The sequence below is a fragment of the Delphinus delphis genome, chromosome 3 (assembly GCF_949987515.2).
Source record: "Delphinus delphis chromosome 3, mDelDel1.2, whole genome shotgun sequence".
Taxonomy (NCBI): domain Eukaryota; kingdom Metazoa; phylum Chordata; class Mammalia; order Artiodactyla; family Delphinidae; genus Delphinus; species Delphinus delphis.
Genome location: NC_082685.1, coordinates 81,897,123 through 81,911,832, shown reverse-complemented (window position 1 = coordinate 81,911,832; position 14,710 = coordinate 81,897,123). Strand labels below are relative to the sequence as shown.

Below are 14,710 nucleotides of genomic sequence, written 5' to 3'. Positions count from 1 at the left end.
GTGTGACCCTGAGAAAGTAGCGTAACTTCTTAGCGTATTTTAAAAGGGAGTGGTGCCGACCCTCTTCCCACGATGGTTGAGAGGGTTAACGAATGAATGATGGCATTGCATTTTTCAAGAATGGAGTTTATAATACCCTTAGGTTTGACAGCTGAGACTAATGTGATGATTAAAGATCAGTGGCCTCTGTGGAATAAGATAAAACCCAGTGAAGAACATTAACAAAGCCATAAAGCTTCTTAGCATCACCGCATTACACAGGGTTTTTCCAACAAGGGCTCAAGTTCTCAGGCCAGTCTGTCTCAAGGCTGACTCACAGCTTTATCCCTGGATTGCACCAATTGCAGAGATGAGCCTAAAGGGTTTTATTCTTAGTGGTTGTAATGATGATATTTCTTGCTTTTATTGAACATTTTTGCACATAGGCAGTTTCGCTCCTTTATGTGGCTTGAGACAAGTATTTATATAGATTTTAAATTTGCTTCATCATCATGATAAGAGAGTGGAAACCTAGAGAAAAAGCTCAGGGTATATATTAAGCTCCAGATGAAATTCAGGAAAAGCAAAATTCCGTCCTATCTAATCCCAATCTTTTTTTTTTTTTTTCTTTGCCTGTCAAACTGAAAGTCTGTAGTTGCAGGAGAAATCCAGCTTCCTAATGATAGTGACCTCCAGAAATTCATGGCAGGCAAGATGCTGCAAGCCCAGGCTTTCTGGCTTTGCTGTACTGTAGGATCAGTCAAAAATGCAGTATAGGTTGGAGGACCCTGGGTAAAATTCTCTGTAATAATAGAAGAAAAAAAAAGCAGTAGCATGTTGTTTAAGACCATTTCTTATTTTGCTCAGCTGAAATTTTGTGAGATGTTTCTATACAGCAAGGAGGCGAAAGTAATCCCTCATCTGCAAGTTTTGCTAGAAGAAGCTGCCATTGCTTTCTGTTCAGAAAGTTGTTGCTGAGTAATTGACTTTGGTAGCTAAAGCTGGCTTGATGGGAGCTGGAGGGACTTAGAATTTCCTGCTTTATACCCCCTTATGTCTGCTTTTCTATTTCGGTGCTCCCAGGGGGTTGGGGAGAGAGCTATTGGGGTTTCCTAACTCTCCTCTGGTATTGTAAGGCATAATGTTCATGTTTCCTGGAGTTCACCAGAGGTGGTTCAGGGTAAGAGACCAAGGGGGGATCACTCTGATGCCACTTGAGGTCTTTAGGTAAATGGTAAGGAGGAGTTCAGCCCACAGCTCAGGGAGCTGGAAGGGAGTAGAGGCGAGAAGGCTGTGGCTACAACAGCCTCAGCCCCCTGATGGCATACACAGGACTCTGAGGGCTTTGCAGAGCATTCTGTTCGCTATCTGGGTTTTAATAAATAGTCCCTGTGCATTTGCTCTGTTTTCATCTATAAAGTGGTTGTATCATCAGGATATGCAATGATAACAAATAACCCCAAACGTTCAGTGGCTTAAATTATCAAAGGTTTATTTTTTGGCTTCTTGCTGGGAGCTCACTGGAACTGGTAGGAAACTCTGCTGCATTGTCCTCACCCAGCCTCCCAAGCTGATAGCCTCTACTCTCTGGAGTGTTGCCCAGGGGAAGAGAATATGGGAAAGCCTGCAGAAGCGCTTAAAGGCTTCTAGGCAAAAATGGTGTATATTCACTCATATCTTGCTGGACGAGCAAGTCACATGGCCTTATTCAGCTTCATGGGGGAGGAGAAATATTCCTCCACGTGCATGGATGGAGGTGAACCAGGGTCTTGGTAAACGCCTCTGCAGGCTGCCACCAGGGTGCTCATGCTTATGAGATGTGCATCCCTTACGGTGGTCCTGGCGGTGCCCCACATACATAAGAAAATACTGGAGAAAAATGAACACCATTTGAAAAAGGATCTTGTTAATGGATTATGAAAAAGTGGATGTCTTTTTATCATTCTTTAAAATTTTCTATAATGTACTTAAAGTTGTAACTTAAAATTGAAAAATTTGTGCAAACGTTAAGTGGTAATAGGAGTGATACTCTTTGTCCTGTTTGGTTGTCATTGTTATATTACCTTCTTAAATGAGGCTTTACTGGAATACCTGCCCATAAGTGACTCTCATATGGAGGTGCCGTATACAGCTTGACCTAGCCTGTGTCCTTGTGAAACAGAATACCGGAAATCACATAGCCTCCTGGGTTAAAAAATGCTCTCGGAAACTCGGGTTAGTGAGAGGCATGGGCAGTGTGATACTTGAACTGGGCCTCATTTTAATAGGCCAGTCCTGCTTGTGTGGGAGGCCGCCAGGGCAGGAAGGCACTGATTGCTCACAGATTATGGCTTTGTCTGTCCTGGGTGCTCCCCACTCATCTGCCACTTTTAACACGTTGATGTGCCCCATTCCTGGGCTTGGTCTTGTGCAGGTTAATGGGAGCTGTTTAACAAGAGTGGTTTTTTGAGTTCTTTAGGCTCCTGCAGATGATGGCTTGTTTCATCCTGCACTGTTGCACTTGTGGGAATTGATGCACTTCTCCTGGCACCACAGCTTGGAAAAGCTCAAGGGGTTTCTTCATTCAGCTTGGAGAGCAACGCTTCCGCTCAGCTTTGGCCGGGCATGATGAGTGTGCATGGAATGGGTGAAGCGTGTTTAATGAGATACCTCAAGGGGATTTTGGTTTGTAACATCAAATCAGCTATGAGCTATGTCTTCTCAGTCATTCATTGATCTGGAGGCTAGGAGTTTCGATAATTATTTTCCAGTATTCTCTTTTCACTGGGGAAAGAATCTCCAGGGCACCATTCTATCATCTCTTCTTCTCCCTCACCCCTCCAATTCTGTCCATGTTTCTTACGCACCAGCAGAGGAGTCTGCTTGGAAGCTGCGACCACATTTCCCTTCAAGGTAGGTGTCATAGTGACCCTCCCTATGGCACCTAGCACCGTATCATAGTTTAGGAAATCAAGATATATCTATTATTTAGAGGAAGTATTCAATTATAGAGGCTTCCCACCATTGTGAAAAAACATACATATGGAAAAATATAGGAATGTAACCTTTGCCTTCAGCTGAGAAGTTTTTTCCTCTAAGACGTTCTTGTTGCTACTCCCAGATGAACTCCTAAGTTCCAAATAGACATTATGAATCTTTTTTATCCTTTCAGCTGCAAGCGCTGTTCTGTCTGACTGAATTATCGGGCTTCCTGTTGAGTCTTGTTCATACTCATGCCCTCCAGGCGGACTTTCCAGTTAGAGGCAGGGGGAAGATGGTACGACACCAGCTCTCATGCTCTGGTTATCTGGGTACCAACCATCTGATCTCCCTGCAAGCCAGGCAGCCCCACAGGAGCTCACCTCTCAGATAGCTCCTAACAGCCAACAGGGACACCTAGAGTGGGCTTGGTGTTTATCAGTTGATCCTGTGTCTTTCTCTTGAATAAACACTTATGCATCTTCATTTTTAAGTGGATTTTGCAGTTTCTTGTCTGCCTTGGTGGTGGTGGCGGCCTGTTGACCTGTAAAGACTGAAGGAGGAGGAATAAGTGGGGAATTTCAGGGAAAATGAGAGCTTGTGGAGTTTGTAAGGGGAAGCGTTTCACAGCAGTTTATAGCCCTAGAGAACTGAATATGGGAAACCCCAGAGCAGGAACCAGCAAGATGACAAAGTAGTAGGAGTCATGGCATCCACAAGATCAAGGTCAGACCGGGCATCATCTCATAACTATTGTAAGATCTGGAACTGGTGACCTTCGTGAGAGTGTCAGCTACATACGCACATACACATACTACACACATGCAGGTGCACGCGTGCACATGTGCACACACACACTCACATACACAATTTGAGTGGAGGTTATTTGATGTTTTGGGTTGTCAGTAAGAACAGAAGTTCACGTCACTGTTTCTCTGAAAGTCACGATCTCACAAAGGTCTGTGGTACAGGTTCCTCTCCAGTCTTATTTCTGGAGCTCTGAGCAGCTCCCAGGAAGTTACTATATTCATAGTGATCAAGCTGCTGTTCATAGGTATGGTCCCTGCCGTGATTTATACCAACGTATTTATCATACTTTGTTGAGTACTTCTGTTTCAGGTAGCAGTCTGTTTTGAAGGCTTTGTGTCCCTGCCCGGTAGCTTCTGGGTTACACCATTGGAAGCCTGGCAGATTTAGGAACGGGGAGGAAATTGGACGTGGTGGGTGAGAAGCCTTACCTTGCCCGCCTGCCCCCAGCCCTGAAAGTCCAAAGCTGGCAAGTACGTGTGGCTCTTGGCATTAGGAAAACCTTGCCGAAAATGAAGTTAAAATTCCTCCGCTGGACAGGAAATTAATCAGGACTGAACGCAGTAGACAGGGGCAGAAGCTTGACTCCTTGTTCTGTCACTGACTAGTGTTCTATTATTATGTAAATGAGATTAACTGTACAATGACTGGTTGGGGGTTGAGGAGGAGGGAGAGAAGTGAAGATGAACAGGTTCCTTAGGATTTAAACTCAAGATGCAAAAATGTTTTTATAGCATCTGCTGCTTCTTAATCCTTCAAATGCTGAGCAAGGGAAGCTCCTCGGCTTCTTGAAACGCAGCAATTTATTCATCCCATCGCACGCCTAGGTCACCCACAGCGAACCAGGCTGTGTGCCAGGTGCTAGGGCGAAGTCATGAAAACACCTCGCCCCTGCCTTCCCGGAGTTTATAGTCTAGTAGGAAAGGATATTGGAAAACATTATGTGTGCAGATAACCAGCCAGGTAAGAAATGGTGTCATACAATTTAGGATTATTTGCTTGAAAAGTGGCTGAAACATACCCTAGCAAACTTCAGCAAAAAAGGAATGAATTGGTAAAAAGGAAAAAATGAGCAGCCATAAAAGAACTTGGGAAGAAAGCTCTGGGGATAGAGGTAGCAGGAACTGGAGGGCAGTCTCATCAGGACCCTCAGTCAGGTGAAGTGACAGCATGCAACTTTAGATCCATTCGCTCAAGATTCAGATTCCAAAAAAAAGGTATCTGCCCACTCTGTGGCTGAGGAAAAACAGGAGGTGTGGATAGTGTGCAATGGCAGAGGGACCTTTCCCCAAAGAGCAATTGAGAGCTAGAAAGGTAAAAAGACTCAGATGTGCACCAGGGGCTCTGTGAAGTTCAGCTGTTGTGTCTTCTGGGACTCATGGCCAATGCGCAGGTGTATGTTTATTTGGGGCATACTCAACATTGAGGTTGTGATGGTTTGAGGCCATAAAACTTAGAATCACTCACCTGTAGGTGTGTCAACTCATTGGCACTTCTGTCTTGTTCTCTCGATCCCAGTGCGAGCAGTCCCACCTCATGAGAGAGCATGAGGACGTCCAGGAGCGAACGACGCTTCGGTACGAGGAACGCATCACCGAACTCCACAGCATCATTGCTGAGCTCAATAAGAAGATAGACCGTTTGCAAGGCACCACCATCAGGTAGTCAGCTCCAAGTCAAGGCTCTCTCTCTGCCCGTCCGGGTGGTAACCTGGGTTTCGGATTTGAAGTCACCCCTATGAATTATAACAATGTTTTACTTGGAACTAATATTTTTACAGTTGATAAGTGTTATCTCTTTACTTTGTTAACCATGTGCTTTCCCGTCCATTATTCTCTTCTGACCTTGATCCTCGTGGTAACCCTGAAAGGTAGACAGGGTGGGAGTTGTAATCCTCAGTTGACTGATGAGGGGAGGCTGAGTGAGATGCTTTATCAACAGGTTGTAAATGGAGCCTCTTCTGTCTTAGAGACCAGCATCCCTACCAGCCCTTTTTTTTTTTTTTTTTTTTTTTTTTTGCGGTATGCGGGCTTCTCACTGCTGCGGCCTCTCCCGTTGCGGAGCACAGGCTCCGGACACGCAGGCTCGGCGGCCATGGCTCACGGGCCCAGCCGCTCCGTGGCATGTGGGATCTTCCCGGACCGGGGCACGAACCCGCGTCCCCTGCATCGGCAGGCGGACTCTCAACCACTGCGCCACCAGGGAAGCCCCCTACCAGCCCTTTTATTCACCAGGTCTGTTCTAAATATACAAACTCAGTGCATCCCTTGGGGATTTTGAGAGATTTATGAAAGTGGCTTTTAACTAAACATCACATATGCGTCTAGATAATCTAAAAAAATTTTGAGCTCACTTGAAGTTGACTCACCAACATTGACAGAGCCTCGTACAAACTCCTAAGGCGGGCAGTTGGGGAGGAGCGAGATTGGATCTATCACGTTATTGGTGGAAAAGCTGGGGCTTAAAAATGTTAAGTGACTACTTTGAAGTTACCCGTAAGAGAGGGCAGATAGAGATGGAGTTAGAACCCACAGTAGCTCTGCCTTTACTCAGTTTTCTTTCCATAAAAGTGATTGTTGGGGATTCTTCCTTCCTTGCTCATCAATCAGCTGGCCCCTAAGTCTCCTGCACACAGCACTTAGTTGGTGTGTCTGCCCTGCTGTCCACAAGAGGGGTTTGCCTTAAGTGACTTACTGAGCCAAGGAAGAGAACGTTTATCTTCCTGCCCATGCTGAGGGAATAGCCCTCAGGAAAACAAAGGGTTAGCATCAACTTTTATGGAGAAAGAGTGCTTTGTACTCTGCCTGTTTGTATAGACCTCAATTAAAACAGTTTTAGAGGCAGCTTCTTTAAACTCTCCCTCTACAAGTCCTGGGTTAGAAGAAACTTTGGATGCATTTTGTTCCAGCTCTGAGAGTTACAGTGATGATGGGGCTACTTGATGAGAGTACTGGTGGGCCTCTGTTTCAGGGCAAAGTTGTGGAAAAATTTGCACTGAATTGGAGGCACACGATACATCTCATATTCCAGTTTAGAACCTCAAGCCTTTTAAATTGTATACTGGTCTTCAGAGTGATTGTAGGTTAGAAGAGCAGAGAAGAATTTTCAGCCCAAAGAAATGATTATAGCAGACTTTAAGGAGGCTGACAGAGTACACTGGCAAATTTGTAATTTCCATTAAAACATGCTGCACTTTTAAACACTTGAGAAGGTAAAGGCAAATGGACTCAGTGAGTTGTGAAAAAAATGCATCACGCATCACCTAGAAAACTCAATTTCAGGATGTTTAAATTGAATATAATGGCCAAACTCCTTCATGTTAAAATACAGTGAGCTTCTTTTTTTTTTTAACATCTTTATTGGAGTATAATTGCTTTACAATGGTGTGTTAGTTTCTGCTTTGTAACAAAGTGAATCAGTTATACATATACACGTGTCTCCATATCTCTTCCCTCTTGCGTCTCCCTCCCTCCCACCCTCCCTATCCCACCCCTCTAGGTGGTCACAAACCACTGAGCTGATCTCCCTGTGCTATGCGGCTACTTCCCACTAGCTATCTATTTTACGTTTGGTAGTGTATATATGTCCATGCCACTCTCTCACTTTGTCTACAGTGAGCTTCTTGAGCATAAACATTTATCGGTGCCTTTTATTTAAAGGAAGATTGCATCTGTACAGATGTCACATTAAATTCTGCCAGTTTTCATTATATAAATGTGCTAGCCCCTCCTCGAGGTGGGGACTCCCTGCAAGGCTGGAAGACTAGCAGACATGTGGGCCAGTAAGGCAAGGCTCTTCTTGTCCTCTGAGCTCTAGTAGCCAAGGTATCTCCCAGCCTCCATCACTCCAGGAAATTGGTTTGCTCTCAGGTCCTGAGATGCGATAATAGACCCAGTGCAGGAGGAGCCAGATGCCTTGGACGAACTCTAACTGCCCTGGCATATCCAGGCTATAGAGAATTGTCATGCTAATCAGGTACATTCCTGGCACCTTACAGACTTTCTTGTCACTTCAGTCCGGGCCTGAATTAAGAATTTATTGGAAAAGCTGAAAAATCATCAATAAGGGAATGGTTTATGATATATCCACATTTAAGCCATACTGAATTACATAAGAAAAAGATATGACAGTCTCATAGTTTAAATTTTTTTTCTCAGGTCACAATCAGAGAACCAGGGACCTTCTGTGACTGCCCTAGAAGACTCTCCCATCTTTTATAGCCACAGGGCTCCTGTAGTCAAGAATCAGACACTGCAGGTTGCTGAATTCCAACATAAGTTGAATTCAAAGCCACATCAGATCCCTTAGGTTAAAGGTTAAGCACTGATTGGAAAAGATGAAGTGGTGAGAATTTAAATGGACACATTTGGATAGATTCAAATGAATCAAAATGCCTAGAGCCTGCAAATGCCACTGAATTTCCCCTCCTGCAGAAGCAGTCCCACTCCCAGTCTGATAAAGTTAGTCCTACCTTGCTTGGAGACTGTAGCAATCTGATCCCAGGTAGAGGGTACCAGATACAGTCATACCTCACCGGCTACTCCATTCCTCTTTATCTTTAGGCCTAAAAGTAGCCAAATTCAATCCTGCCCCAGGGGAATAAGTAGAGACTCCAACCTTGGAAGATACAGTTAAAATATGTAAGAGATTTATAAGATTTTATTCATTTATATTCACAGAAACTTGAGAAGAATATGTATAGGATTAGGGCCTAAGTGTTCTAGACCAGGGAGGGAGGGATATAGTGTTCGACTGATGGTGAATTTATTGATACAACTGTTCCTGTCGGACATTCTGGATGTAGCGTGTTAGCTCCAGCAGTTTGATTAAATGAAAACTAGAGTCATTGGAGGATTACATTAAATAATGTTGAACTGCCAGAACTTCCCTAGTATAACATAGGAGTCCGGAGGCCGTGGGAGTCGGGAATGTTGGGTGGGAGCTGACGTCATTAAAATGGGGTCTTTGATCCACTTCACTGCTGGAGTCGGTGTGGGCTTGTCTCTTGTACTGGTCCACAGGGCTGCAGTAGGAATCAAAATGATTCAACCCGTAGAGATTTTTGATAACGGCTAATTGATCACGGAGTCTCCAGGATGACTAGACTGCATAATTTCTTGCTTTTTTATGTATATACGCCATTTCCTTTTTATTCTCTTACTTTCTCCTCTTATATAAGGTGAGTTGGTATCGGTGAAGCTTAGCATTTAATAGTTAGGCTACGTGATACCTAGGTGAATTTGTCGTTAAACTAGAAGAGGAAGGCTCACCTAACAGTGGATATAATTCCCGATGGGACGTTGGGTCTCCCATTTTGATGAGAAGGTGAGTACATTTACATTTGAACGAGGGATAGTTACAGAAGCTTGATGTCATTGCTATTGCAATTTGGAAATTTAAGTACGTGTGAGAGGATGTGTATGGTTGTCAAGTAGCCAAAGACAGTAGTGTGGATGGATGTTGTAGACAGTACTGTAGACAGCATGAAGGATGTTGTCTGGCACCTGGTACCATTCCCACCCCTTCTCTCTACTCGCTCCCAAATCAAAGAAGATTGACCCTGGGGACTACTTCCCAAACTCCCTTAACAGCTGGGCTCTGGGATGCAGTTTTGGTTCTGCCAGTGAGATGCATTCACCTGGATCTGGAAGGCTGAAAGGAGGTGGGAGCCATCGTCCCTCAGGCCATAATGGTGGCAGCTGACATACAGGCTTTAGTGAACATGAGATCCTGCATTGACTGGCCTGACCCTGGAGCTGTGGGCAGGTGTGAAGGCAGCAGCAATTTCCTCATCCTGGAAGGGACCACAGCTCTGATGGCAAATCTGACGGCCCCGGGTGGCCTCCACCCACCCTTCTCTTCTCTAGTCCTTCCTTCCGATGGTTTTGTAAGCACGCAACTACCTAAATTAAATCCTTCTTGAAACACCCAGAAGAGTTTGTTTTCCTAACTGAACCCTGCCTAATGTGTCCTAAATCTCATCTGCTTGGAATAAACACTGAACAGTTTGTATTTATGGCCTTCTAAAAATTTTTTATTCATGAATATTTTAAACAAATTGGATCACATAGCGCACACTGTTTTGTAATATGTGCTTTTTCACCTAACTGTTTGTTGTGGCTTTTTTTTTAACGCTCATCTGACTTGGGGGGATTATATAATGGGTTGGGTAAAATGGAAAAATACGTCAGTACTCACTTTGGATCTGGGGGAGGAAAAAAGACGTCTAAGCAAATTAAACATGAGATCTTTTGTTTCCCAAGGAGATTATTTTCTTTTCCCAAAAGCTGCTCTCATAACATCCACCTTTCACTGCCAACTCTCATGAGTAGTTCATGATTTCTACTTCATTTCCCATTTGCTTGTTAGCCCACAGCTGTCTGGCTTCTGACCCCAACAGTTTGCCAAAGCTCCCTCTGCTATGTACTGAATTGTGCCCCCCACCTCCAGTTCACATGGTGAACCCCTAGATATGACAGCGTTTGGAGATGGGGCCCTTTGGGAGGTCATTCGGTTTAGTCGAGGTCATGAGGATGGGGACCACATGATAGGATTAGTGAGTGTCCTTATAAAAAGAGATGGCAGGGCTTCCCTGGTGGCGCAGTGGTTGAGAGTCCGCCTGCCGATGCAGGGGATGCGGTATCATGCCCTGGTCCGGGAGGATCCCACATGCCGCGGAGCGGCTGGGCCTGTGAGCCATGGCCGCTGAGCCTGCGCGTCCGGAGCCTGTGCTCTGCAATGGGAGAGGCCACAACAGTGAGAGGCCCTCGTACCGCAAAAAAAAAAAAGAGAGAGACGGGAAAGAGCTTGCTTGCTCTCCAGCTCTCTCCCTGCCGTGTGAGGACGCAGTGAGAAGGCAACCATCTGTAAGCCAGGAAGAGAGCCCTTACCAGAAACCAACCATGCTGGCACCTTGATTTTGGATTGCCGACCAAAGTCTAAAACTATGAGAAAATAAATTCCTGTTGTTTAAGCTTGTCTATGGTACTTTGTTACAGCAGCATAAGCTAAGACACTTTTTTGAAAATCACCAATGATTTCTTAACTGAAAAATCCGGTGACCTTTTTCTTGTTTCTGGCCCATTTTTGCAACATTTAATCCTAAATCCTCCTTCCCAACTGGTGTACTCTTCTCAAATCTCCATGACCCTTCATGTCCTAGATCTTCTCCTCTGTCCCTAAGATCCATCTTCAGCCTTGGCTCTTACCCTGGGCTCTCCCCCACGCCTTTCACCAGGATGGCTGCAGCCCTAAAGCACTGACCCCTCCTGTTTGTGTCACATTGACATTGGCACTTGACCTTTCTGCTTCTTTGTCTGCACAATGCTCCTCATTTAGTGACTGAGATAGCATCCAGAGCCTCCTTGTACTCTAACATAATCCATTTGCTAAAATCTCATGCCGATGCTACGCGCCCGACCCTTCTCCTGATCTTCAGGCCCACACTTGGGCCTGTGTGGTACATCTGTCTGTCCATCTTCATGTTGCTGCATCTCAAACAGTGTAACCAAAACCTCTTTCTTTCCCAGTAAAACATGTTGTTCTGATTAACTTCTGGCCTAAAGAGTAGAATATAATGAAACAAAAAATAAAACGCAGGAAGATAAGGTAGCTTTCTTTCTCTCTCTGTCTTCCTATGTGGTACATATTCCAACCTTGTTCACTATTTGAAGTTTTTGAATATGAATCTTACATCAGACCTTGTTAAAACTGGTACTCATTGATGACAAGGATGGATTATCATATACATAGGAGAGCATTTCAGAGTCCCATTTGTTCAGTTATTCACCATAAGATTCTGAACTTCCTCTGTACTATATGGAAAAATAAGAAGTATTTACTCATCACTTATTTCCTGCTATAGAACCTCTAAGAGAACTGAAAGGAATACCCTTCCTCCTTGTATCTAAAAAAATCTTTGTTCGGGCTTCCCTGGTGGTGCAGTGGTTGAGAGTCCACCTGCTGATGCAGGGGACGCGGGTTTGTGCCCCGGTCCGGGAAGATCCCCCATGCCGCGGAGTGGCTGGGCCTGTGAGCCATGGCCGCGGAGCCTGTGTGTCCGGAGCCTGTGCTCCGCAACGGGAGAGGCCACAACAGTGAGAGGCCCGTGTACCGCAAAAAAAAAAAAAAAAAACAAAAAACTTTGTTCTTTAAAAGAATGATGACCATTTCAGGGCAAGTCGGCCTTTAATTGCAAGAGAGACAGAATGTGTTTCAGAAGACAGACCATACACTCAGGTAGACTGGGCTAGCTGGACGTAGTTGACTGACAGTTACCAAGGTAGGCAGATGTTCTTCTGGGTCTTGTTCATCAGTCACTCCAATCCAGTGACAAGGCATGAATGTGCACCCCAAAATAAAACAGGTATAGAGACTGCTACTGAAGTTAATATTTTTATCAACTGCTGCTGATTCCATAATACTTCAGCTCAAGGTCTGGAAAGCATGATAAGAATTATACTTTCATTGACTTTTTCCTTTTCTAATTAGATCATTTCACCCCTAGCTACTAATGAGAAAGAATCTTTAAAAAAAAAAGAAATCTTTTCTTTAGGCCATCATATTATTGTTTTGTTGGTAACTAGATTTAAGAATTAGGCTGTGCTGCTAACTGGTTGTATAGTCTTAGGTAAGTCGCTTAGCCTCTGGAAGCTTCAGTGGTCTTATCTGTAAAACAAAGGTATTGATCCTGTCTTAGGTGATCACCAAGATCCCTTCCAGTCTGCCAGTCTGTGACTTGTCTGCCTCTGCTAGTTACGTAGGTGTGTGTACAATCTAATCCCTGCCCCCTTAGGAGCGTTTTTGGGTTTTTTTGTTAAGCTAGTAGCGAGCATTAATCATTGCAACTCGAAACTAAGCAACGTGGAAGCACTTCACAGATGCTTCGAAGTAAATGAAATAATGTACATTTAGAATCCTGTGAGATGATCCTTTATGTTCCGAAGAAAAACACCTGAGAACTTTGTAATTCCATAATTAGGAAACTGCCACAGTAGCATACAATTAGCAACATTTATCACTTTATCAGAGCTTCTGTTTTTTTGACTTAAATTGATCACTTCTTGGACCTTTTCATATTTTCTTCCTTTTCATCACCGGCATTAGCAGTTAGTGTTCTTGGGGGAGGCATTTTTTTCCCCAAAGAAATAAGATGTCACTTACCAAGAGTTACCATATACACCATGGAAGGAAGCAAACAATAAAGTCACTTTGAGATGCAGGTGCTGTGTCATTTGCTAGACACCCTGCCCAGCTAGGTGACGCCCTGCTGCACAGAGCAGCCTTAAAAACACATCTCAAATTCTTGCCTTTGTAAAACTGCCATGGATCAGCAGGGTGTTTCGGACTTCTTGTTCCATTTCTCTGGATGGACCAATGCTTCTGAATAAAACAGTAGAGAGAGAACCCCCAGCATCAGTCTTCTGCAAATGCTGCAGTCCCAGATTGACTGTCGACTTACAAAGGGCCCGGAGACCATTGGCTTTTGTCACTTTCGAGTCCCAGATTCCAATCTCCTTTCAGGAACGATGCCGATAAGGATGTTCAGGAGATGACGAAGATACGCAACTCCAAGATTTTTTACCAAGTCCGCTGGAGAAACAGGGTTGCACAAATTTTCTCATGTTAGGTTCAGTTTAACCTTTTTTTTTTTTTTTTTAATTGCGGTACGCGGGCCTCTCACTGTTGTGGCCTTTCCCGTTGCGGAGCACAGGCTCTGGACGTGCAGGCTCAGCGGCCATGGCTCACGGGCCCAGCCGCTCCGGGGCATGCGGGATCCTCCCGGACCGGGGCACGAACCCGCGCCCCCTGCATCGGCAGACAGACCCCCAACCACTGTGCCGCCAGGGAAGCCCCAGTTTAACCTTTTAATGCCTCATTTTTGGGACACAGAAATGCACGCGATCGTCTCACAAGGTTGCTTTCTACCTCTAACTACTGTTTACGTTGTTTGCTTGTGTTGTTTTGCACTGTAACCTTCATTATGATTACCATAAGGGGGAACCTGAACCATGGGTGGTATGTGCTCACCTCAGCCTCTCCCTGTGAGGTCAGAAACACAGACCATCTGCACGTCCCTGCTGCTTATTTTATCTGTTTCCATGAAAGTTCTCAGCAGTACTTACTCCTTCCTCTGAATTCCTCGATTTCACACATTTTGTTCCCTTTATTTCTGCCATCTAACCCTGATTATTTGCCTCCTTCAATACAATCAGTTCTCCTTCTGATCAAAATTGCCCTCTCAGCAAGTGGCCTGAGTGCTCCTCCAGCCTCATGGTTCCATCCTGCACCCCATTTTGGTTTCAGCTATCCCGAACCTCTATCCCAAGCTCCACATGTCCATGTTCACGTTCATGGACCCCTCTGAGTCTCTGCGTGTGCCCTTGCACCCTCGTGACCTATCTAAAACTTGCTTGCCTTTAGACTCACCTTCAGTGCTGCTTCATCCAGGAAGTCTTCCCTGGTCACTGCACACCTGCAGCCCCAGATGCTCCTCCTGTGTCCGCCCAGAGCATCCTTCTTAGGTTAGAATTTGTTCTGAACATATTTGACTCCCAGAAGACAGCATCTGTTTGGTTTTTGCCATCCTATCCTTGTTTTGGTGCTCAATCCAATACCTTGAATGAGGATCCTTAGTTTGCATTTCATGACACTGAAAGCCTTCTGCCTAAGGTGACATTTCTAGTGTGGTATCATTCTTCAATCTGTGCTCTGACCTCCGTAAGGAATGTTTCCCTCAACAGCTTCCTTCTCCCACCCCTTCCCTATTCACTCCTTTAAAGTAATTTTTACAAAGCAGGAGATTTGGCAGGCACTGTATGTTTTGGGACCTGCCAAGCCAAGAGGGTTGAAGGTGGCTAGGAAAGATTTTTCAAATGCCATTTATACCAGAGATACAGCGGCAGCATTTATCTGGCTTTTTTGGCTGGAAAACAGTCCCAGCCAAGCTGAAGCTGATTACATTGGC

General features: G+C 44.8%; 1 protein-coding gene across 3 annotated transcripts in view; it reads left to right on the top strand.

Moving 5' to 3' along the window:
* Positions 1-14,710, top strand: part of MCC (MCC regulator of WNT signaling pathway) — a 463,984-nt gene that overhangs the window by 356,889 nt on the left and 92,385 nt on the right. For all 3 annotated transcript variants that reach the window (XM_060009025.1, XM_069540594.1, XM_060009026.1), the window contains one exon: positions 5,263-5,405. In XM_060009025.1, the coding sequence (XP_059865008.1) occupies positions 5,263-5,405 (143 nt within the window). The remainder of the gene's footprint in view (positions 1-5,262; positions 5,406-14,710) is intronic.